Source organism: Talaromyces atroroseus (assembly GCF_001907595.1).
Source record: "Talaromyces atroroseus strain IBT 11181 chromosome Unknown scaffold_0, whole genome shotgun sequence".
NCBI lineage: Eukaryota > Fungi > Ascomycota > Eurotiomycetes > Eurotiales > Trichocomaceae > Talaromyces > Talaromyces atroroseus.
In genome coordinates, this window is record NW_017971432.1 from 1,955,834 (window position 1) to 1,979,300 (window position 23,467).

At 49.2% G+C, this 23,467-nt stretch overlaps 9 protein-coding genes across 9 annotated transcripts; 4 read left to right on the forward strand and 5 right to left on the reverse strand.

Annotated features, from left to right (window-relative positions):
* Nucleotides 1-120: 120 nt before the first annotated feature.
* Nucleotides 121-2,820, reverse strand: UA08_00692 (hypothetical protein; the record flags this gene model as incomplete). Its single annotated transcript, XM_020260526.1, has 1 exon — nt 121-2,820. One exon carries the CDS (start codon nt 2,818-2,820, stop codon nt 121-123), a length of 2,700 nt encoding a protein of 899 aa, XP_020123896.1.
* Nucleotides 2,821-3,416: 596 nt separating this feature from the next.
* On the reverse strand, nt 3,417-4,401 carry UA08_00693 (hypothetical protein; the record flags this gene model as incomplete). The annotated part of the gene is made up of 2 exons (XM_020260527.1): nt 3,417-3,619; nt 3,672-4,401. The coding sequence occupies 2 exons, from the start codon at nt 4,399-4,401 to the stop codon at nt 3,417-3,419; spliced, it is 933 nt and encodes a 310-aa protein (XP_020123897.1).
* A 446-nt stretch (nt 4,402-4,847) lies between these two features.
* On the forward strand, nt 4,848-6,485 carry UA08_00694 (hypothetical protein; the record flags this gene model as incomplete). Its single annotated transcript, XM_020260528.1, has 1 exon — nt 4,848-6,485. One exon carries the CDS (start codon nt 4,848-4,850, stop codon nt 6,483-6,485), a length of 1,638 nt encoding a protein of 545 aa, XP_020123890.1.
* Nucleotides 6,486-6,708: 223 nt separating this feature from the next.
* Nucleotides 6,709-8,076, reverse strand: UA08_00695 (hypothetical protein; the record flags this gene model as incomplete). Its single annotated transcript, XM_020260529.1, has 2 exons — nt 6,709-7,491; nt 7,558-8,076. The coding sequence occupies 2 exons, from the start codon at nt 8,074-8,076 to the stop codon at nt 6,709-6,711; spliced, it is 1,302 nt and encodes a 433-aa protein (XP_020123891.1).
* A 660-nt stretch (nt 8,077-8,736) lies between these two features.
* UA08_00696 (hypothetical protein) lies at nt 8,737-10,063 on the forward strand (the record flags this gene model as incomplete). The annotated part of the gene is made up of 3 exons (XM_020260530.1): nt 8,737-8,993; nt 9,057-9,512; nt 9,736-10,063. The coding sequence occupies 3 exons, from the start codon at nt 8,737-8,739 to the stop codon at nt 10,061-10,063; spliced, it is 1,041 nt and encodes a 346-aa protein (XP_020123892.1).
* A 952-nt stretch (nt 10,064-11,015) lies between these two features.
* UA08_00697 (putative NADP-dependent mannitol dehydrogenase) lies at nt 11,016-12,024 on the forward strand (the record flags this gene model as incomplete). The annotated part of the gene is made up of 3 exons (XM_020260531.1): nt 11,016-11,274; nt 11,330-11,713; nt 11,777-12,024. 3 exons carry the CDS (start codon nt 11,016-11,018, stop codon nt 12,022-12,024), a joined length of 891 nt encoding a protein of 296 aa, XP_020123893.1.
* Nucleotides 12,025-13,050: 1,026 nt separating this feature from the next.
* UA08_00698 (hypothetical protein) lies at nt 13,051-14,580 on the forward strand (the record flags this gene model as incomplete). Its single annotated transcript, XM_020260532.1, has 2 exons — nt 13,051-13,500; nt 13,552-14,580. The coding sequence occupies 2 exons, from the start codon at nt 13,051-13,053 to the stop codon at nt 14,578-14,580; spliced, it is 1,479 nt and encodes a 492-aa protein (XP_020123888.1).
* An 816-nt stretch (nt 14,581-15,396) lies between these two features.
* UA08_00699 (hypothetical protein) lies at nt 15,397-17,096 on the reverse strand (the record flags this gene model as incomplete). Its single annotated transcript, XM_020260533.1, has 2 exons — nt 15,397-16,667; nt 16,745-17,096. The coding sequence occupies 2 exons, from the start codon at nt 17,094-17,096 to the stop codon at nt 15,397-15,399; spliced, it is 1,623 nt and encodes a 540-aa protein (XP_020123889.1).
* A 2,156-nt stretch (nt 17,097-19,252) lies between these two features.
* UA08_00700 (hypothetical protein) lies at nt 19,253-23,298 on the reverse strand (the record flags this gene model as incomplete). The annotated part of the gene is made up of 2 exons (XM_020260536.1): nt 19,253-22,689; nt 22,833-23,298. The coding sequence occupies 2 exons, from the start codon at nt 23,296-23,298 to the stop codon at nt 19,253-19,255; spliced, it is 3,903 nt and encodes a 1,300-aa protein (XP_020124350.1).
* Between the last annotated feature and the right edge of the window lie 169 nt (nt 23,299-23,467).

Genomic DNA, 23,467 nt, shown 5'->3' on the forward strand with positions numbered 1-23,467 from the left:
AAAAATAAGTTTTTTCACGAGCGTGTACTGAATGTGCATAATACAAAGGAAACAAGCGTAAGTATATCTACATAAGTTGGTATCTCAAATCATACTTTCACACATTTCAAATTCATGCCCTCACTCCTTCAAAAACCCATCGCCATCATACAAACTTCCTGGGGTTGGTGCTACGTAACCTCGGGCTTTACGATTGGGCGTTTGCATTGTTGTCATACTGTTGCCCAATTTGTGAGCGAATCCATCGGCACTGCCGCTGTTGGTATTATCTTCAATGGTGATGATGCTGCTGCTTGGCGGTACTTGACGGATCGTTAGCTGGGCTTGATTGTCCATGGCAGAGTTGAAGCTCTCCTCTGCAATCCCTTCGGAGTCGATACGTTCAAGGATTCTAAAGGGCTGTTTTTTCTGGCGGGCCAAAGGCGAAATGACATTGTCGTCTTTGCTGGCATCTTCCCAGATGGTCAGGCTGTCATTGCTTCGCACTGAACTTCGATGACCTGGAGGCGTCACGGAATTCCTATCTTTATGTCGGGTGATACTGGCATTGCGACCCATAAGTCGGTACTGTCTCGAGTCCTCATCACACGCTTCACTATTCATGCGGCGGAGAAGGGTGATGGATTTTCGAACATCTTTCGTTGGAGATGGCGCGAGACTGAGAGACCTGTTGATATTTTTCGACCTCGGAGAACCTTGACTCGGCAGCGCACCTGCAAGTATCGTCTGTCCGCTATTGTAGGAAGTGTCAACTGTCAAAGATGGAGGAGTAGCTGCCTTCTTGGGAGATTTTCCCGGCTGGTTACGCGGTCCTTTGGGCGCTGTTCTTCGAGGACTTCCTGTCGAAGCGTTTGCTGGGAGTTTGGGCGAAGAGCCAGCGAATTCGTCGGAACGGGGTAGAGACCAAAAAGGCTCATGCCTTTCTGGAGACGGAGTAGACACGAGATGGCTATCGTCTGGCGGCGGCGAGATTATATTATTAGGTAGTATGGTATGATTTTCTGACATAAAGACATCATCGTCGACAGAACTTGTCCGGGAGTGTGGACGCTTTCTTGAAGTATTCGCCCGAGGAATGCGAGAATTTGCGTTAGGCGAAGTGTTGTGAATTGAAGACCCTTCTTGAATAGAGCCAGTTGAGCGATGCCTGGGGGTTCTTCTTTCGCGACTTCCTCCACGAGATGCGCTGTTATTGTTCGAATGTGACTGGGCCGGTTGTGGTTGTTTGACAGGGTTGACCAAATCATTCTCCAAATCCAATACTTCCTCGGGCTCCTCCAGCATCGGCGAGAAGGCAGGACCGCCGAATGTAATAGGCGGGTGTATGGAGATTCGCACACAATTTTGCCTCCTATGGCCCTTCTTCACACTGTGAGTTGACTTCATGGCAGAGGGCAACGGTGCTGCCCTTACAAGGCTTTCTCTCGAAGCTCTGGGACTGGGAGCCTGAATTGATTTGGGTCTATCGCCTAAGCTCTTGCTGAAAACGGTATTCTGCTCTTCTTTGCTGTGAGGCTTCTCGTACATAGAGTATCGTTCTTGTCGATGGCTCTGAGAACCAAAGTCCTGGCGAGAATACAAGCCTTGACCTGAGGGGTGGAAGGGCTTCGGGCTAGTGCCTGACAGACTACTTACCGGTCTGCTGCTACCGCGGCCAAGTGAAGACGAGGACGATAGCACAGTTTCGCTACGGCGTGGTAGTCGGCTGGACCAGTCCGGAGCTTGAGGGGAGACTTCACGGGTTGTCAAACTTCGCCGAGGAGATTGTCTACCATCCAGGTCTCTTCCAGATTCCATCGCTACAGATGTGAGATGTGCAGTCGAGGATGATAGTCGCTGAGACTGTGTTCTCCTATGTGCTGCGCAGTCTCTCGCTACCGTTCCCCCGATCACGATGTCATACGGGCTGAATGGTGTGAACGTGGGACAGGGAGGCAGGGAAGGAGAATAGTTGAATTCGGGATCTGCAGACATGGATCCTCTCATCCCGTCGTCCAAAATCGAGCTATTTGCGGTTTCCAGGCTCAATGAAGACATGTTCATCAAAGAATCCTCCCTTGACAGCTGGTAGGATTGTGGAACGTTCAGTGGTGGCGCTGGCATGGGCATATCCGGAGCTGTTCCAGCTGTTTGAGCGGTGATGCTTCCATTGCGAAGCCTTGTGTGATTATAGTCACAATAGGCTGGCTGGCCGCCGGCGACGGAAGAGAGCCTTTGCTCGGACTTGAGCAATGGCCATGCTGTGGAACCGGGGCGGGTGTTGAACATTTCGAGGGTCGTTATATCCTCTCTCTCCCTCTCTGGTGTGCAGCGCGGGGTTGTTTCTGTAGGAAGTTCCGAGAACCCTGCAATCGCTGATTTGGGTTCCTTTTCTTTGGCATCAGGCAAGATCTTGCAGGGGTCCGATTGCAAATTAGGCAGCGGTTCAAGAGCGATTGGCTTTTGGCTGCTTCTTCCTATCGAGAGACTTTTGGATAAAGACTTCGAGATTGATCGTCGTATCGATTTGGACTTCTCCTTCTTCAGCACAGGCGGCGATGTTTTCGGTTGGCTTTGAAACGTCTCTTGCGATGCGAGTGGTGCCCAATCGTTGCGCATCCCATACGGATATGTTGGCAGGGGTGAATTGATGGGAGAATCCGTAGCTAGGCTATTGCAAACCTGCGCTTGATGTGCTGTTGCACGATGAGCTTGAGCCACTGCCAGTGAAAGACGATCCTGTCGCGCCCTCCACCAGACTGCTACACCAAGGATTACGCCCACGATAAGTAAGGCCGAGCATCCTACCGACACCGCGATCACGACTGGGATGCTCAGCATTGTTGATATATCGCGTCTAGCTTGTATCAGTGGGATATCGAGCCAAAAAAAAAAAAAAGCCTGCAGCTTCTGAGAGCGCTCCAGCAGCGGTGCACCTAAGTCTGCGGATGCGTCCTGTTGGTTACGGAGAGCATGGGCGAGGCGGAACTAGTAGACGAGCAGCCTGGAAAATCGATCCCTAGCAATTGCTTGACGAAAACATTGCTACTATCCATTGTTGTGGGTTGGGCGGTGCGCGGATGTGACTGGAATGCAGACTAGCAAGTCACCCACCCGCGAAGAATGCGCTCGGTGAGCAAGCTGGAGCAACGGAGGCATTGCTTCAATGCTCTGTCTAGCTCGAGCAAAATCACTGGAAGATCTTCTTCATTCATGTGGGAAGATCCAGTTTGCTAGCGTGGTAGGGACGGATGTATTCTGGTCGGCCGGTGGCCTGCGCCAGTGAGGATAAAGACCATATAGACTATAAGTTATACATTTCTGCTAGATTTAGAAACAATTTTACTGTCCATTGTGCCAAACTTCGATTCAAGCCATTATCCCAGTGGCTCTTCAAATGCATGGCTCGTTTGGTCTATAGTGCACTCACTCCCTTGCTAGACCCCGACATAACCAGATGCGTCATCCTCTCTCCGAGGCATCGCCATCCCATGCAGACCTTCATATTTGGGACAGCTAGGCTTCTGCCATCCCTCCAAGATATGATCGTCGGTCAGGCTGTATACCTCGACGCCGAGCGGACGGCACGTTCCAGCCATCTCCCCGTCTTCCTTCTCCCAGCCCCATTTCGAAAGATCACCTGGAAAAGCGTTAGCAAGGAAGTATGTCAAGCAGAAAAGTCTCAATCGCACCTCCAGGACAAGCTGAAAGAGCGCAGAGGACATCGACTTCGGCGAAGAACTCAAAGTATTCCCCCTCCTTTGCCGGAGAAGCTTCCATAAAATATTTCCCATGCTCATCCAAGCCTGTCACTTGAAACACATTAAGCACATCATGGACGTCCAGCTCGGTCAAGCCGTATGGCGCCACTGCTCGAGTCAGGTTGGAATGGCAGTGGAAGTCAAACGACTCCCCGCCCATGAGGAGATTCACGTAGGGATCGCATCTGGTGCCGAGCAAGTCGTGGACACGGCCTCCCCACTGCGTGACTGCAAAGGGCGAGCCTGATCCTCTTTCCACTTGATCCAGCTGCCCGCCACCCAGAGAGTCGCCAGTGATGGTCACCAGTGGCCGGAGATACGGCAGATTCGACCACAGGCGGTCGCCGACAGAGACATGCGAGCGATGGATTTGCCGGGTGCGCGCTGCCCACAGTCGCTCGCGCGGGTTATTTGCATTCCAGACGTTAAAGTCCCCAACCTGCGGTCCCCTGGGCGTCGTGATGCGACAGACCTGTCCAGCGCGAACCTTCCATGCCTGGCCCGAGCACGGCCGAATCACAAAGCTCGTCTCGAGCTTGCGTTTCCCAGGCTCTGCTGCTGTAGCTGCGACCTTGCGGTATACCGGCGAAGACGCGTGCACAGTCGAGTCTCCTGGGGCCGTGTATGCCGGCGGAGGACGGCGTGGCGACGCAGATGCCATTTTTCTTCTCTTTTTCACGGCTTTCCAGCCCCTTTTCTTTCTCTCGTTCTCTTTATAGAACGTTGAAAGTCAATAAATCTCATCACGAGAGCGCCAAATCACCTAATCGGTACTTTTTAAGTTGCTATTATGTACTGAAAACCATCTCCGGCCCAAAGGACCGGCAACCGAGAACTAAATCCATTCAGTCTTCGGCCCGCGTCGTCGGTGTGCCGGCGTTGAACGGAGTACTTTTGACTATTTACACATGGCATGTGCGCTTCTCTGCACGAAAACTCGAGAAAGTACTGAACGGTGGAGAAAAGCATCATTCTATTCGCATTAGCACGCCATTCTGGAGTGCGTATTGCGACACAAGTCGAAATCTATATAAAAAAAAAAAGCATGCAAAACTTTCTGCTTGCCGACTGCAGGTGCGTAACGCCGAAACCAAAATCCTGCAAACGATGGGAGAGAGCAAAGAGAATAACCATGTCCAGGCAATTGAAGGTGTCCAGGCCCGAGACAATGGCATCAAACGGGGCCTCTCGTCCCGGCATGCCCAGTTCATTGCTTTGGGAAGTTCCATTGGCACCGGCCTGTTTGTCAGTTCAGGCGAAACGCTCGCAAAGGGCGGACCGGCCTTTTTTCTCGGCAGCTACATCGTGGTGTCTGTCCTGGTGTACATGATCATGGCTTCCCTGACAGAGGTCGCCGCGTATCTGCCTCTGAGCGGTGGCACGATGAACTATTACGGCACACGTTACGTTTCACGAAGCTTAGGGTTCATGATGGGGTGGCTTTACTTCTATTCGTTTGCTATCTTCATTCCCTACGAGTTGACCGCATCTGCATTGGTGATTGATTATTGGCATCCGGACGTGAATAGTGCCGTCTGGATTACAATCATGCTCCTCCTCATTGTAGCGCTCAACTTCCTGCCCGTCCGATTCTATGGCGAGTCGGAGTTTTGGTTCGCCTTGCTGAAGGTGGTCACCGTGATTGGCCTGCTTATCCTAGCCTTCATTCTCTTCTGGGGCGGTGGTCCAAGCCATGATCGACTTGGCTTTCGTTATTGGAAGGATCCTGGTGCTACGAACACATTGATCGTTGGAGGAGGTGCAGGAAGATTCGTGGCGGCTTTGGCAACGCTGATAAATAGTGTTTTGCCCTTCGACTTCTCTCCAGAGATGATCATAGTGACTGGCGGCGAGATCCAATCGCCGCGACGAAACCTACCTATCTCGGCCCGGACATATTACATTCGATTGGTTGTCTTTTATGTCCTTGGCAGCCTCGCCATCTCTGTGGTTTGCCCGTCGAATGCAGCAGCTTTGGCCGGCAGTGGCACTGACGCTGCATCTTCTCCCTGGGTGGTTGGGATCCAGAACGCTGGCATCAAGGGTTTGGGTAGCGTCATCAATGCTGTGATTATCACCTCCGCAGCCTCAGCAGGGAATGCATTCCTATACCTTGCTAGCAGGTGCCTCTACTCCATGGCGCTCGAGGGGAACGCCCCCAGGATTTTCAAAAAATGCACCAAGCAGGGAGTGCCGATATACGCAGTGGGAGCCAGTTCGCTTTTCTCAGCTTTGGCATATATGAACATCAATCAGTCTTCCGCCGACGTCTTCAACTGGATGGTTAACCTCGTCAACTGCAGTGCTTTCATTTCTTGGGTGTGCTGTTCCATAATCCACATTCGATTCCGGAAAGCCTGCAGTGTTCAGGAAATCCCGAAATCAAGTTTTCCAGCCCGCTCACGTTTGAAATCTGCCGGTTCCTATTTCACCTTGGTGGTGTTTTCGTTGCTTTGCCTACTCAATGGGTTCACAGTCTTCTTTCCATCACAATGGTCGGTTTCTGGTTTTCTATCCGCTTATATCGGCCTCCCACTGTTTGTGATCATTTATCTCGGACATCGACTCTGGAGTTACCGCGAACCTTGGGCGATTCCCTCGCACTTGGTAGACTTGCATACTGGCTTTGCGGAATTGCAAGCTGAAGAGGAAAACGAACTACCAGAGAAGCCCCTGAACCGGCGTTTCAAACCGTGGACTGGTCCTTGGAAGGCGACAACGTTGCGCTTCCGTGCGAAAAGCTGATTGTGAGATGTATTATTAGAGAACATCATGTCAACTTGGGGGGTTTTGGGCATGCCTTGATATCTCAAGCCCTAGGGTTGATTGTGTCTGTACTTGTGATAGACAAAAGTCGATTTTCTGTATACTACTACTGCTGTATGAAATGAGTTTATTAAATCCTTTTGGATAGGAAAAAGGGCTCATGTCAGACATTGCTTGAGGGATCCATATTCTTGAAAACCTTTTATAACTGGCTGAGCCTCTTGTCATGCCGGATATTTCGGTGCCTCTCTTCTGCCTCAACTTCTTGCCACCATAGCTCTGGGTCATGCTCGAGGATCCACGAAATCAATGTATATCGTTCTCGGTACCTTTTCGTAAACTCGTCATGATCATCCACAGCCTCATTTACGTACTTGGTATCCATTTTGTCGTAGTCAAACTGCCGCTCCACGCGTTGCAAGAAGTGGCGCCGCGATTCATTAAACAGTTGCAAAGCATGTGGGATATTGTACGTTTCTTTCCCTTGACATGTCCGATGCAACGAACGATAGAGCGCCCACACGTCCGCAAAGCAGAACGCACTTCCTGTGCCCCAGCCGCCGGCGGTAGGATGTGCTGCATCGCCAACGAACGCAACAGTGTCGTCGCGGATGAGGTGCTCCATCCACTTTGCCTCTTGAAGTGGATATGCGTCAATACCTGGCAGTGCATCCAGGACCTTTGTAACCAGCGGATGCCAGTCCGCGAGTTTGCCTTTGATTCTATGGATGCCTGCTTGACCCAAGGCGTGCTCCCACCGAAGAGATGCCGCAAATTCTTCAGGTTCCTGGAGAAAAGCCGCAAAGGAATACGTCCCCGTTTCAAGGCGAGAAAGTATAACCACATTGGACCCCTTTCTAAATGACGAAGAGTCATTGGGGAGGTCTTCAATGTGAGCCAGCCTGGAGATCGAAAAGTTGATTCGGTAGGCAACCAATCCCTTGTACTTGACCTCAGTCTCTGGGAGGTATTGTCGGCGTATTTTCTATATTGTTCTTTTCGTCAGTAATGTATATATATAGAGGGACTAGTCAGAGAACGAGCATCATACCGAATATAACCCGTCGGCCACCACGACCAGGTCTGCCGTTTTGGTCTCTCCATTGCTAAGATGCAGAGAAACCTCCTTCTTCTGCCGATGGGACTCGACCTTGAGGACCTCCTTTCCATACTCGAAAACGCCATCGGGGACATCTATCATTAGAGCCCGATGCAGCGAGACTCGAGACGTCCGCCCCTCTTGCAGGTAACGCGGCGTGTCTGGGGAAATCGCTATAGTCAGGATCTCCCCGGTCTTCCAGTGTCGATGATGGATGCCATCAGTTCCATCTCCACGATACAGCCTGCTCTGCAAGTACTCCCATGCCGCTGGCGAGAGTATCCGGCGCAAAACCTTGAGCGCGGTGACCATGACGGCGATCTGAGCACCAGCTTCACGGACGGCTGGCGCTCGCTCGTATGCTCTGACTTGGACATTGGGTAGTCGCGACAACGCACCGGCTGCTGCTGCACCGGCGAGACCGCCGCCGACGATGGCAATCCTCAGCTGCCGAGTATTGGAGTTGGCCATACTTAATAAGATTATTCCAACTTAAAAGACGATGAGTAGACCGTATTGAAAAGGAGATGGAAAGAGAAAGAGAGAGAAAAATAAAAAGATTAATTACCTGGCGAGAATGCGAATATTTAGAGTTCACTATAACCGCGCACGCAATCGGCGCTTGATTTGTTCGATGTATAGACTCACAGCATGATATCCCTCACAAGAGCGTATAACTAGTGCTACACGGTGCATCTCTGCTGGAAAAATGCAGTCGCTGCAATTCTGTTGAGTGGACTAGTCTAATAACCTGATTTTCTGACTGACTCATCCAATAGCTTGCGTTGAGAACACTCACTTCACTTACCAGAAGAAGACAATATCCCCTCCGTGTTGGAATGAAGATTTTTCCCGCTAATATCCAGGATTGGTAATATTTCGACTGTTATAAGTGGGTAGGCGAGTGACTATTTACACTGAATCCATCCATATAAAGGTTGCAGTTGCAACTTGGCTAAGGCGAGAAAAGCGCTGCTAGTCTACCTCGTAGAGATAAAAGTACCCACTATCGAGGCTGCGTTGATCATGAGGTACTACTAATTTTGATAAAGGCACAGAGATAAAGCAACTTACAGCTGCTCATGTCTGGGTTGGGAGTACCAGGAACCGCACCACAATTACCAACAGAAAATGGTGCACGATACCGAACCAAGTCTGCAATGGAAATTCCACTCCACGCCTGTGCTAGACGTCAAGGCGGCAACGGACAAAATCAGGAAGGGTGAGTCAAGTCACACCTTCCAAGGTGGAGAGTTAGGGCTTGTTTCTCGCTATGACGCTGTTCAAGTGGCAAGCAACAGCCCTATCGAGGACGTCGCGGTTTCATCCAAGGTTGACGTCGGAAATGGGCAAACCTGGCATGCCTGGGCCATTTACGATGGACACAGGTCGGTAGAAATCTCCTTGAGACAATCGCGAGAAAAAGAATCTGGTGAGCTAACATATCACAGTGGTCGTCAAACAGCTGCAGTCCTGGCACATAGTCTGATCCCTTATGTGGAACGTTCGTTGCAAGCACATTTCAAATCACCGTCGCCTAGTGGGGACATCGATAGTGCAATTATCGCTGCATTCACATCACTAGATGACGAAATAATCGCAGACGGCGTCGCTGCATTGGGCACTGCCAAAAGCCATGCTGAAGTACAGGCGCGTGTAGCGCCAAGTTATGCTGGCTCCTGTGCCCTCCTGGTGCTGTATGACCCTGTGCAGTCGGTGATCTATGTTGCCAATGCCGGAGACTCGCGTGCAGTGCTGGGCAGTCGCACTTCTGCAAACGACAAACTTGAATCTGTTGCATTATCAACGGATCACACTCCGTACAACGCCGCGGAGGCCGAGCGGATCAAGGGTTTGCATCCTGACGAACCCAATTTGATCACCAAACGAGATGGGGATGTTTCAAGGTATGCCAGTATTGCAGTCACCAGAGCCTTTGGTGACGGTCATTGGAAGTGGCCCAAGGAAGTCACCGAGAAATTCGTAACAGGCTTCTCGGCGAAACCAGCGCCAGCCAATGTCCTGAACCCCCCCCTATCTCGAGGCAACTCCCGAAGTGAGAAGCTTCAAACTAAAAACAGGCGACTTCATGATCCTTGCCTCGGACGGGCTGTGGAACCACATCTCCAGTGAGGATGCCGTCTACGGCGTAGGCAAATGGCTTGAATCGGTGAAAACCGGTACTCTGGCAGCCATTGGTAGCGGAAATGCCGTTTCAGTCGGCGGTGGTCCAGCAGTTGACGAGCACGCAGAAAGGATCTCGTTCTGGGAGTATTGGAAGACAAAGTCTGAGTGGTTTGTTTATGAAGACGACAACGCTGCCACGCATTTGGTGAAAAACGCCTTTGGTGGTCGCCAGCGACAGCTTTTTACTGGTGTTATGACTGTCGACACGCCGGTCAGCAAGACCATGCGAGACGACGTGACTGTCCAGGTCGTGTTTTTCGGGGAGATATGAGTTACAGGCGTGTTATTGCTGATTTGTGCTTTGTTTTGGGTTTGCAGTGTTCTTTGGGCTCCCTAACCCTAGTCCTTCATTTGGCCCCTGATATCACAGGATTTGCTCGTAAATACTGCCGCCTGGTTCCGGCTGGAGGTATACATGTATATAGTCATTCGAGAAGAAAAAAAGGTAAAACAGAACAAAAAAAATAATAAAGAACCATTATCTGCTGATACTCTGAACTATCCGTAAACCCAGAAATCGGCTTCCGGGCCAACGGAAGAAGCATCGATGTATCGTTAGCATTGCGCTGTTTCTGACTTATCAATCTGAGTTTGTAAATTCTCTAAATTCTCTGTCTAATTGACTAGACGTTGATATATCTTGCCGTAGCTTCTTCACATAAATTATGTGCTCAATATATCTAATAATGTTAAGTTCGCGTTCACCTGCCAGAATCAGAAGCCGTCGATCGTTTGGCTGTTGTCAGTGGACAAGCCGCTCTGCTCTGACATCAACCTTCACCGGCCAGACCGGCGGTCCTTTTTCCCTTTCATTTTTGCTTTTTTTTGCGCCCGCTTTCTTCTCAGGGCGTACGATGGATGCTTGGTTAGTGGGATGAGGTGGGCTGTCAACGCTGGCTAAGCCGAGTTTGCGTATACGATGTCACCCAGTGCGCATAAAGTAAAGGAAAAAAGAAAAGCAATAAATACGATAAGTATAGTAAAAAGCTGACCCCCGCAGACATGATACCCACTTGTGGATGAGCTCCCACGCTGCGTTGTGATCACCGCTGGTTGCCCCTCACCAGCCCTCTCAAAAGGGCCTAATTAAATATGCGAGACTTCCCCAGATAGCTCTTTCTCTCTCTTCCACTTTTCTCTTGATACAAAAAGCTGTTTCTTGGATACCTGAGCCTGTTCCCTTCGTGGCCTTTTAAAAAGAAAGGGAAAAAACAAAAAAGAAAATGGCTGCTTCTCCCCTCGACCAGAATGCCGTCTTCGTGCACGATAATGCTCCTCCCCCGCCCCAACTGCAGGGAAGCTTGCTAGCTCTTTTCTCCCTCAAAGGGAGGACAGCCATCGTCACCGGCGGTGCTGCTGGTATCGGTCTCAGCGTGGCCCAGGGTCTCGCAGAAGCCGGTGCCAACATTGCTTTGTTCTATAACACCAACGAAAAGGCTCTAGAGCGTGCTGCCGAGATCGAGAAGAAATATGGCGTAAAGGGTAAGGATGTCGAAAGAGGTCTTCCTGTAGTCACATTGCTAACCGTTGTTACCAGCCAAGGCATATAAGTGTGAGCTGCGCGACTACAAGAAAGCCGAGGATACCATCAACGAGGCCGTCAAGGACTTTAATGGCCGCTTGGATGTTTTCATTGCTAACGCAGGTATTCCATGGACTCAGGGTCCCACTGTCGACGGCCCCATCCAGCACTACTTGGATGTTGTCCAGACTGATCTCGATGCCACTTGGTACTGCGCTCGTGCTGCTGCTGCCCACTGGCGACGACAGAAAGAGGAAGGCACCGACCTCTTCGGCAACAAACTTGAAAACTTCACCTACGGAAGCTTTGTCGCCACGGCCTCCATGAGCGGTCACATTGTCAACATTCCCCAGCTTCAGGCTCCTTACAATGCGGCCAAGGCCGGTGTCCGTCACCTGGGTAAGGGTTTATCTGCTTCATGCTCAAAATGTTAGATCTTTGACACTGACCGCATGTTTTTAGTCAAGTCTCTTGCCGTTGAGTGGCCCAAGTTCGCCCGTGCCAACACCATCTCTCCTGGATACATTGCCACCGAGATCTCCAACTTCGTCCCTCAGGAGACCCACAATATCTGGAAGAGCAAGATCCCTCTGGGCCGTGAGGGTCTGCCTGAAGAACTCAAAGGTGCCTTCCTGTACCTCGCTAGCGATGCCTCCAGCTACACCACAGGAACCGACATCATCGTTGATGGTGGCTACTGTGCTCCTTAGGTGGATAGAACTGACTCTATCCAAATCATGAATGTTGTTGAGATGAATTTAGACCTTTCTCGGGGGTTTTTTTTCTTTAGTTTCGCGAAGCAAAAGTATAAAGAGACTCGACGATTAAACAGATTCTTCATGTTCATGGCGAGCGGTATAAATCGTTGCGTGGAATTTTGAAGATAGATTCCGCCTAGAGGGTTAGCCTCACGAATTGAAATGACCAAGACTGTACATGTACCTGCATCAACACATCTTAAATAGCCTGAGCGTTCTTAAATAGCCTGAGCGCAGTAGATAGCAGCAACAGAAGTTAGAAGCCAGAATGGAAGATCTCTGCTGCGTTTGTCGCTGGGCTTAGTAAGGGCTCAGGTGACCGCGGCTGCATTGGCCTCAGGCCGCGGCGTCACGGGAACTGCTCTCGAAGACTCTCCATCTGCTGACTGTTTGTCACTTGATAGACGAATCGCAGACGTGATGCAGTCAGCCTCTGGCTCGAAAACAGGGAAGATGGATCAACCGCCAGTTAACGTACTTGGATTTGGTTCAGTTGGTTTGACTTGCCAGTCCAGATAAACCTGTTGCTTGTTTAACTGTTGATACCATGACCATCCCCTTTCAACCGGAGCATGTCTTGTATGCCTTGGTTCAACGCATTAAAATGAAGGAAGACACTGTCATTATGCTGTGCTTGCCTGGTGCTGTTTGATGTCCACAAAGCCAGCGGTCCCATTCATTCATCCGTCCATTCATATAGGCGATGGTGCCGCAATAGTCATCCCAAGAACTTACATTGTTGTATGATCCTCTCTTTAATTGACTCAGATATTTTGTCCCCAAGCAACCCTTTCTTTGTGCAATTCGCAATTCCACAACATCCCCGTTCCGGTTCTCTCAGAGACCCTTGTGGTGTTCTTTTCGACATACACCATACGCAGTACGGCCCTAAATCAATCATCCTGATGCGACATTTGGTCTAACTAGGAATCAACATCTTGAAAAGTAAAAAAGAAAAGAAAAGCATTCCTTTTCCTAATGATCCAAACCACAACCTCCCGAAAGCGATCCTCCAGATCATCCTCGAGACACAAGAAGCCACAGCGCCTCATCATAAACCCGCCCAAGCTGCCCAAGCTCACAATTCACCCACCAAAGCCACCTCAGCAGCAGCAGCAGCAGCTAGACACCGTGAAAATGACCCTGAGGCCCCCAAAGTCTCCTTCACCAGAGACCAACCATTCTGCATCTGACTGGACAGAAATGCCACTTATTGGAAACGGAACGGATGCCTCGTATGACTATGGCGATATCTGCAAGGTACAGGCGGTCATGAAAGCCTTCAATGGGCTGTCGAGCGCCACCAGGAAAGTCGAGGCCGTCGAGCAGAGGCAGAAGCAGAAGCAGAAGCAGAAACAGAAGCAAAAGCTGGCGGCCATCGCTCCTTCCCATGTGGACGAGGATCGTGCTAGAACCGAAATAGAAATGGTAGGCATCGCTCCTTCCCTTGCTGCCAGATAGCTTATTTCAACGTCACAGAACGACATTTTGCAGGAATCCCTGAGCTGCCGCCACTGCGACAAGACAATGTATCTCAAGCCAGAGGCCATGGAGTCAGATGTTCGCCATGGAATCTACCGCCATGGCGAAGATCCCCCGTTCGTCCTCAACCGACCGTCCGAGGATGTGGCTCCAGACGAGGTGGCTGAAGATGTCTGGGAACCGGGCTATTTACAGCTTGCAACAACAGCCCAGCATGAGCAGTATCTCCGGCTTGTCGAGCAATACATGAACCGCAACCGCGCGAGGAAGGTCTTTGCAAGAATGGGGAGCGAAATTGACCAGGGCTATGAATCCCGTTTCGCTTGTTATTGCGTCGATTTTCATATTCATCAGCACTACATTCACCGCCGCAGCGTACTGAATTACTGTCGGACTAACGATGAGATGGAAGACATTCGTGATTGGAAGCGTAGGCTGGCCCTATGGACGGGCAGTCGAGCTTTGGCTCAACCAAGGGAGAAATGCATCATAGACAGCGATGATGAGAACGAATTCGCTACGCCAGGAACGGCTTCAATGGTTCGAGGATTAATGAAGAAGCGTGACGCACCAGAAACATCAACTTCTTTTCGTACCACGAGTAACATGCCGGGAAGCTGGTCATCGCCGCCATTATCCCCAGCCTCATCCATCTTCTCAGCCCCGGCGAATCCTTCCTCTCCTCCAACATCAGCGGCATCATCGCCGCCGAAGGTTTCATCATTCCCCAGCCTCGCACCGCCACTAGTAGATCCATGGCCCAAGCAGCAACTTGCCTTATCCAGTCAAATTAGTCTTCACCGCTATCTAGTAAATCCTCAAGAAAGGACAGCTCGAGTTCGCGTCGCCCGTAAACGTTACCGAGATATAATGAACGAACGCGCCATACAACACCGCGACGGCCTCATCATAGCAAACTACGAAGCTGCATTTGCGCTGCAGAAATGGCTCCGTGGCAAGGGTGGGCCACTCGCCTTAAAACGAGATGGGATAATTGGGGAGTTGTTGAAACGATATAACCATTGATTGCCTATAGACGCTCTTTTTTCTTTTCTCTTTTCTCTTTTTTTTGTCTGGTTGTTTTGGCCGCACCTAGTTTCTTGTTTATAAAGGAGTTAATGACTGTACGCGTTTGAGATACCCCCTTTTTCAGGCTTTTCTTTACCGGCGTAAACATGGTGCTGTGTTATTCGTCCATTGTACGGTGATGGTGGCACAATGTTGTTTTCATTTTTCACATAAACAAGCATCAAGGGTAGTCTATCTAATATGCACGTCCTATTCGCACTTACTCTGCTTTATCTTTGGGGTGGATCTGCGTCGTTACTCGGATATCCTGATCATTTTCTTAGGGGTTATTTATAAGGATCGTCAATGCCTTATAACACTTGAATCTTAAAAAACTCCCGAACAAAAACTTAAAAAGCATTCAACTGAATTGAACATATTTTGAAACCTGACGAGTAAAATAGGTACAGCACAATACGCCTTACAATCCCAACCAGATGTATGATATCAGCCATGTGAACGTAAAAGAAAAGCACAACATATGAAGAATATACCCAGAAGTGACAATACAAAAAACTGAAGGAAAAAAAGCGAAAGGAGAATGTAAATAGACTGCATAGGGAAATTGGTCATTCACCAGAGTGATGTGACAGTCAAGCTGGGTAAAAGTCAATTGTCAATTTCATCGAATGCATATAGAGCGGCAGGTCATGCGTTACAAACATAAGCAACGAAAAACATCCATGCTCCTAGAGCAAGACTCAAAAGAAGAAAGGCGAGGAAGAAAAATGAGGAGAAGCTAGCAGTGCACTAAGTCTCATTCGATTTCCAGAATCAAAGAGTATTAGTGTCTGCCATTTCAACATCGACATTGTGAATAGGTTGCTTGACATCAGCGGCTACAGATGTCTGGCTATTTGGTGTGTTTTGCGATCTATCAGCTGCCATGAATTTGGGGTCTTCCAGCGACTGACGGTGATCATCCTTGTAGTCCGGTAGCTTACGCCCAAGACGCTCACACCATGTTTGCGCGCTGACCAAAGTCTCGTCCACGACACGGTGAACCTGCGACATCATCTCAAGTCCTTCCTGAGCGAGCACAAGAACGCGATGTGCGCTAGTCGCTTCTTCGGAGCTTGAAGCAGCAGATTCAGGTGACGGGTTGGATGTCGACGCGATCCTAAATCGCTGGGGTAGCGAAACTAAATGACGGCGGACTAAGTTTCGGGCATTATCTGGCAGTGCTCCGCCAGTGTATTTAGACACAACATCCACAACTTGCTTGAGAGTTCGCAATACATCTTCCTTGACAGCTTGAATGTGCTGTGATAGGAGGGCGCGATTCCGGGAAGAATTCTCGTCTGTAGATTTCTCATTCTTATCTTCTTCCCATTTCTCGAGCATACTCTTCAAAGCCAGTACCGCATGGTTGAGGCGGCTGTTTGCCCACTTGAGCCATTTCAGGCAATACGTCAACCGACGAAGAGATTCATCACTCATCGCAACTCCGAGACCAGAAGTTGAGATCATCAGCCGGCTCTGCCATGTCTTGTTCTGCTCTGAGCCATTTCTTGGCTGCTCATGTTGCTGAATATCCTCGTAATTGGGGGATTTGTGATCATCGTACGGAGGTAGAGTTTCGGAATACGACATCTCGGAAACCGATCGATTGTGCTGCATATCATCGGGTGGTGGCAAAGACTTTTCAAGGTCTACAGCTTCGTCTGGGCCCCCGCTGCTAGCAGTCGTCTTCTGGCGTTTCCTCCTCTCGGCTGATTCACCGGTATCCCGGCGCTGAAGTGCCCATCGGAGACCCCCTTCCACACCAGTCTTGCGACTGACGGTGCCTACTGTATTGGCAACAGGCGATCCAATATTTCTCTCGAGGAACTCTGCTCCGTACTTGAACCGTGACGAATATGACTTGGACGATGTATAAGCCGACACAGAACTGTTAATGGCAGATGATATCAACGGGTGGGAAGAAGTAAGAAGAGAGATTAAAGGCTCGGCTTGGGACGGCTCGCATTCAGAGTTGGAATGCTGGGCCTGCGGAAGATGTGACCGTGGTATAGGAGTATGACGAGGAGGAGTATATGCGAAATCTTGTATAGGGGAAATTGTTCAATTAGCAGGCAAGAAGACTTGGAGGCCTGATGCAGGAATAGCCGAAATGTCCTACCTGAACGAAGACCTTCGAGCGCCTGAGCAGCTTCAATGTCATCCATTGACAAGACACTTGTAGCTCGTCGAGCCCGATCGTCAACACTGTTGCTATCCACGTCCATTGTTGCGTGGGTAGGTTCGTAAGGAATAGTGTTAGCAGTAGAGGGGGGCGAGTGCGGTGACGGAGCGAAGGGCCGGTGGTGCATCAGATCCGTGGCGACTGTCTCGCTGATATTGGCACGGATTGTGCCCGCATGTGCTTGGGCCTGTGATTCAGACTGCAGAATGGTAGCGTGGTGAAGCGATCGTGGCACGGTCGGGGTTTCACCCGAGCTAAACTGAGGGTTACGCTGGCCACCTCCTTCCATTCGAGGAAAGGGCAAAAAGAAAAGAGGAAAAAAGGAAAAAAAAAAAAAAAGGGAGAGCGATTGGGACGAGGGTGCAGGAAGATTGGATGCAGCGCGGCGAATGAGCCGTGAGGAAGACTCTTGAAGATGATGATGGAGCGAGACGGCGCCGCTGCGAACTCCGCCGGCGCAAGCGTTTGGTTTGGCACGTGAAAACGGAGAGTGTCCACCAATGAGATCGTCGCCATTGCGGGGACATATACAAATAAAACTATGTAGCTACCTATGATCTATATCACAAACTGGCCATGTATGTCTATGTCTTCAAGGGGCCTAGCATTTTATGCGGCTTAGGTTTTTGAGCAAAGTCCGATACTATCTGTTCTTACATGTATTGCTAGCAAAAGCATAGCAACGATGCCGCCCTCTCTTTTAAGACGTTACGAAGACGGCGGAGTATATCATAGAGGAGAAAGCTGACGGCCAGCAATTACGCCGTGTGTGGTTCCAGTGGCCAAAAAATCTGCTGCAATTGGATACCTAGGTTGGTGAATCGAATCCATGAGATCGAAGCCAAACTTGCCCCATTGTCCTTCTCTAGGCAAGACTTTATCTATCTCAATGCTGATTTAGAGATTAGCCTTGTGCCATTGGATTCTCATATTGTTCGCCTGGCTCCCTTCGAGATTGAAGATCTTTGCTATTGGGCCATTGACTGACCCGAGACACTGCACAGAAAAGAGAGCTGCCATGGATCTCTTACATTAGTCCTGTGTGATGCTTTGCTAACTATGTACGTTAGCAACGAGCATTTTCAGACCATTTCACACCAAGATTTCCATTTTGACAACATTTTCGTCAATCCCAAGACGAAATGCGAATCCTCTATGATAGACTGGCAACCAACGATCGTATCTTCGAGATTCTTTTAACGCATCTTCCCACTGTTTCTGGAACCTTTGAATGGCTCTACCCCATCTCCACACTCTTTGTTAGTACACTATTATGAGTTGACCAAAAAGAGAGACCTTGCGGGACGAAGTTTGATCGATGATCTATATCATTCCATCAAGACAACCGATGAAGTTAGTCCCTAGCTGTTGGGAAAGGGAGGGCACACTGGGTAAACATTGTACCGGATGCCGGGCCTTGTCCAGTAAAGGTCACCGAGGAACTAGAAGGACTTTCAGCCATCATGCATCAATTGCACGACGAGGCCATGATTTCACGCGGCGGTATGGTACGGCCAAGCGACTACGAACGATTGAGGGAACTTAACAGGCAATGCTTGAAAGACTTCATAGACTTGGGAGAAGATGCTGGATAAAAAGTTTTACGCACAAAAATTTGGTCGTATCCAGATACTACTACATAGACAAGGGGTTTGGTCAAGCCGTCTTGCATTGTTGTCCTTCAGTTTCGTACTTGCATAGATCTTTTAGGTACATTTCCGCAGAGCGTTTCGCCACATCGGGCCATGTGATGCCCAGTTAATCTATCTAGTTGATAGCAACAAGCCGAGGCTATAGTACAGATCGCTAATTCATGTGCTCTGCTGCGGCAGTTGCACGGCATATCTGGCGGATGAGGCGGACTTGACTCAAATGCTACAAATCCAATCAAAATTGTCACTTGGGCTGAACTGCTCAGACAGAAAACTTTCCCCCGTTCGCGCTGCCAGAATATTTGCCGAATCGGGAATGAGGTGGAATTACTCTGTTTGGTCTAGTGTCGTGGATTCACACTCGGATTCTATTGCAGTTCGTGAATTACTCAAAAAAGGCAAATTCCAGTATTTGAAAAGTTATATTAGTTCCAAGATTCATTAGCTCATTCATTTTTAACAGGTTTAGGATTTCATATAAATCGTTGTATATTCCAAGACAGAACATCAAAAACAGTCTATTTACAAGTAGAGTAGACGTCTCCCAATCATGTGTACCAGACACTAGGCAGATATCCTTCGGAAAAGAAAAATTGCAGAAATAATAGTCTTTCAATGCAAAGAAATCCCAGGTGTGCCGATATCGTACGAGAACATCAAACGGACTCGAGTTTGACTGTTAATAGAATCCTTCCAACGTAGAACGTAGTGTACCCAACGAAGTGAACGAGTACCAATACCCATCACCATGACCACAATATCTGTGTATCTCATTCTACAGCCAGGGTGGATGTTAGTCGCCAATCTCAAGGAGTGCGTCAATATCTGACTTTCGATCGAAATCTTCGGACTCCCCATCGCTTTCCACCTCATCATCTGCGATGTCTTCAGCCTCCGCACCAGCTAGACGGCGTGCCCTACCACTGTTGACTTTCATGCTGATATAGACCTGGTCTCGGATGAGCCGTGCCGGTTCCTTTCCAGTCTTAATCCTGCATAAAGTCTCGCCGGCTGCATATAAGGGGAAAGCGGAACGCCAGCGTAGGAAATACGCTCCCGATGCTAGCAGTATTTGCCATTCAAACTCGCTATTCTGCCAAGTGTGTGCAAGTGGATGATTAAAATCAGGTGGCTGGATTCTGTTGAGCAAGTCGGCAGCAAGCTGGACCTTGAGCGCTATCGGGGTTCCATGAGGGCTACACCCTCTTGTCCACTTGTGATAGGCTTGGTTAATATGTTCCCTTACGTTCTTCAGGACTTCGTATAACGTAGAACTGAGCGCTACTTCAGGTCTTCTGTGCTCCACTTCTTCCTTTTCCCGTTCAGCTCTCATGAATGCTGCCTTCCAGGGACGAATAAGATCTTCATCCCAATTGTCTTCTTCTGCACCGTACATCTGATTGAACCTTGCCAGGGCCTCTTCTCTTTCCCGGAGTCCAACTTCAAACCTGAGATAATCATTTATATTGCGAACGTTCCATTTCTCCGCCGTCGGGTCTTTATAAGCCGGCTTTCTTCTCTCCTGTGGACTAAGGCTCTTGCAGTATCGCCGCCATTGCTCACTCGTGAGCTGCAGGCCTGACTTCTTACTATCAACTAGGTGACTAAGAAGCGTTGCTAGCTCGATTGACAATGGTGAGCTAAGACCCTTCATCTCTTCATATGCAAGTTTCTCATGTTCAGTAGTGCAAAGTCCGAGATTTGATGGAGCTAAATTGAATTTGAAGGCGCTCTCAAGCAGCTCATCAACGGAATTAATTGCATTCATTGGTCGGGCATGTTTCACGAGTCCAAAATGTTCGGGACCATGCTCAAAATTAGGAGGGTTAGTATTCGTGAAGGTTTCAACGATTCCTTGATCCCAACAGATCCAGGGTCGATCACCGTCGTAGTCACCACCTGAGAGCAAGCTCGCAAGGGCAGTGCTGCCCTTGGTTGAAAAAACAATAACATCTTTGAAATGCCGGAGCCCCGGCCTCCAAACTGCCTTCCGTCTTTGTATGTCCCAGGGACAGTGAGCTGGTGTCCGCCCGACGAGAACATCCATGCCATCTACCATGACATCTTCAAAGGATGAACAGTCCCTCCATTGGCTGGAGAAAGCAAAATGAACCTCGTCTTCTTCTAGTATTCCATACGGATCGGCAATGCAGTATGCATAGGTCGATAGCGGTATGGGAATATGAAGGTCGTCGACATATTTGTTCAGGGTGTCACTTAAACATATTCTCATGCGGTCTCGTAGAGGACGAAATTCTCTCGGAGTAAAACCTGCCTCTAGAAAACGAATGACAGACTCTATATTTTGTGCTATCCATTGATCAACTCGCCGCAAACTTGTGCGGGATGATTCATCTTCAGGGGTAGGCCGAATTTTCTGCATCAAGGCCCTCGCCAAAGGGATACTGTTCTTCTCCATGACAGTCTCGAATTCCATATAAACCTCTCTGATCGCGGTCCGCGCAATCTCTGCAACGCGACTTCTCACTTGCCCACGATTGTCCAAGATTTCAAGAAGTTGCGTGTTGAGTTCTGATGGTCGCAAAGGCTTGGACCAGCTTGCAACTTCAAATGTCACCTTTTCTTTATCGACATAACCCGAAAGGTCGTGTGGATGCGGCTTTATTTTCAGCTGTGAGTCTGATATTTCAATCCAAAACGAGTCATCACCAGCCTGGTCCCTGTCAACCATCCACAGGCCTTTGGCACCAGCAATACGACCCTGGAAGCAACTCGGGGTGGCCCCATCAATCCCCAACTCCACACATATGGCCTGACCTAGCGAGCGGGACATCAGAGCACAACCATCGTTCATAACAGGTTTACCTTTGGGGCCGAGAAGCTTCCTGATTTGATCCGGCTGTAAAACCACAGTTGCCCATGTCTTTGAAAGCGCAAGACCGATACGGTTGAATAGCTTGCAATCTGTCTGATCTCTGTTATCGTCGAGTGGGATATGCCATTGAACTAACTGGTCTAACGTCATCCGCGTATGTGATTCACAAGTCTCGCCAACCGGTGAGAGAGTTGGAGGATGAAATTTCAGAGTAAAATCCGAGCCATCAACAGCAAAGAATTCCACACGGATCCTGGACTGGCCGCTTTTGGACTTGCTTCTAGTTTTGTAGTCATCGACGTAAAAGGCTTTCCATCTCCTCCGCAAGAAATAGTGATCGTTATTGACGAGCCATTTCGTCAGAATTTCGCGTACGATTGTCTGATTCCTAATCGCAATGTGTTTCGGAGGCTGCGAAGGCGAAGGTATAATTATGCTCAAGAATCTATCCGACCCAAAGCGACGGTGGAAGCGACAAGTTCTATCGATTTTAAGGGGGTTAAGCCTCAATTTGAACATGCCAGCTTCGTCTTTATTGCACCAATCAAGGGTTCCGCTCAAAACGACAGCTTCAGAATGCCGATCGCCTTGGTAGCGACCAATAGCAGAATTCCAGGCTTTCATTAATGGCTTTTCAGGAAGGGTTTTGTTCATACGCCGACCAACTTCATCAAGCCATTGCCAGAAATCAGAATATTTCTCATACGGTTTGTCTCCGACGAGAATCTGTTTTGGCTCGACTTCCCAGTCTTGTCTGATTCGCTCCAACTCATATCTGGCCCTTAGAGGAACTTTTTCGGAAAATTCTTCTCTTGTCTTTGCAAAGGGTCCATTTCCAAGAAGATCTTCCAGTATTTCCTCCTCTAAAGAGCGCCGTGCCAGCGCGTTTTCAATGGACATGGAAGTGTTCCCCTCCAGTGACTTTAATAATATGCTAGCCTCTTCGCTTAGCATTGCCCCTTCAATGGAATCGGCTTGCGTAGAGGTGTCATCCGATGGTTCGGTGATGATCGTTTCGAAAGACGTTCCTGGATTGCGTGATGGCTCTGGACGGTCGAAGACAGAATTTACTGTGGTCGCGAAGCTAATTTCAGGACTAGCAGCTGCACCATCCAATGCAAATGATACGTCGTTTCTAACCGTGGAAGGCGTTCCTGGGTTTTTGGGAGGTTGATGATTCAGTTGGCTTGGTTTAGTGATCATCATATGCTCAGTGATTTTGGATTGCCGCTTTTTAGGGCTACCGCACTTCTGATCAGCCAACTTCACAACGTCAGCTCGTTCCATCGTAGATGCGTTCAAATTGAACTCATTCCATGTAGGGTCGTCATATTCGCCTAGGTTTCCCAAGGACGAATATTCAACTTCGATAGGCAGAGTTGTGGAGCTAGGAGCTGTATAAATACCTCTTGATCATGGTTGACTTTCCTTTTCGCCCTTGGCGTGCTGGCTACTGGGGTCGGCTGCTTGTCGTTGCTGTCGCTTTCTCGAGGGGGGCCGTTTGCCAGATTACGAGGGCGGCAAGGCGAATGCGAACCCTCCAAAGGATCCTCTCTTTCCCTAACAATCCAAATTTCTGAAGAGAGGAAGCCCCATAGTGTGGCCAGCCTTTTTAGACGTTCCCCGTCTGCTAGGTTAGAACGACAGCCATTTGCTCTCAGGAAAATTTCCCTAGACGGAACAGTTCCATGGTCTTGATTTGGCTTATGAGCCCGTTGATTCCTGTCTCTGATTTCTGGACGGACTTGCTCGCGGAAACCGGCTAAGGCGCGGTTGAGGCCTTCACGATTCTTCCAGAAGAGCTCCTTTATCAACACACGGCATTGCTCTTCCTTTGATCTTTGAATCACCGGTCGAGTACTCGGAGATTGCAACTTGGGATTTGGAATCCCAAGAAAGAACTCATTGTTCAAGTCTTCAATTTCTTTCTCCAGGATTCCGGATGTTTTACCCGATGGTGTTTCTGGGCCCCCCGATGTCCTTGCGCTGGAGTAGTCGCCCATGGCGCAAGGCAAAGCGTTGGTTCAATGACACACAGATGAGGAAGGACTGCGTATAAGCTCGAAGTTCTAAGGTTCTAGCTTAACGGGGATCAACAGAAGAGGAAAAGAGGGGTACGGAGAACACCTTGTGCAAGCATAAATAAACAATGAAATTTCTTCAACCGCATAA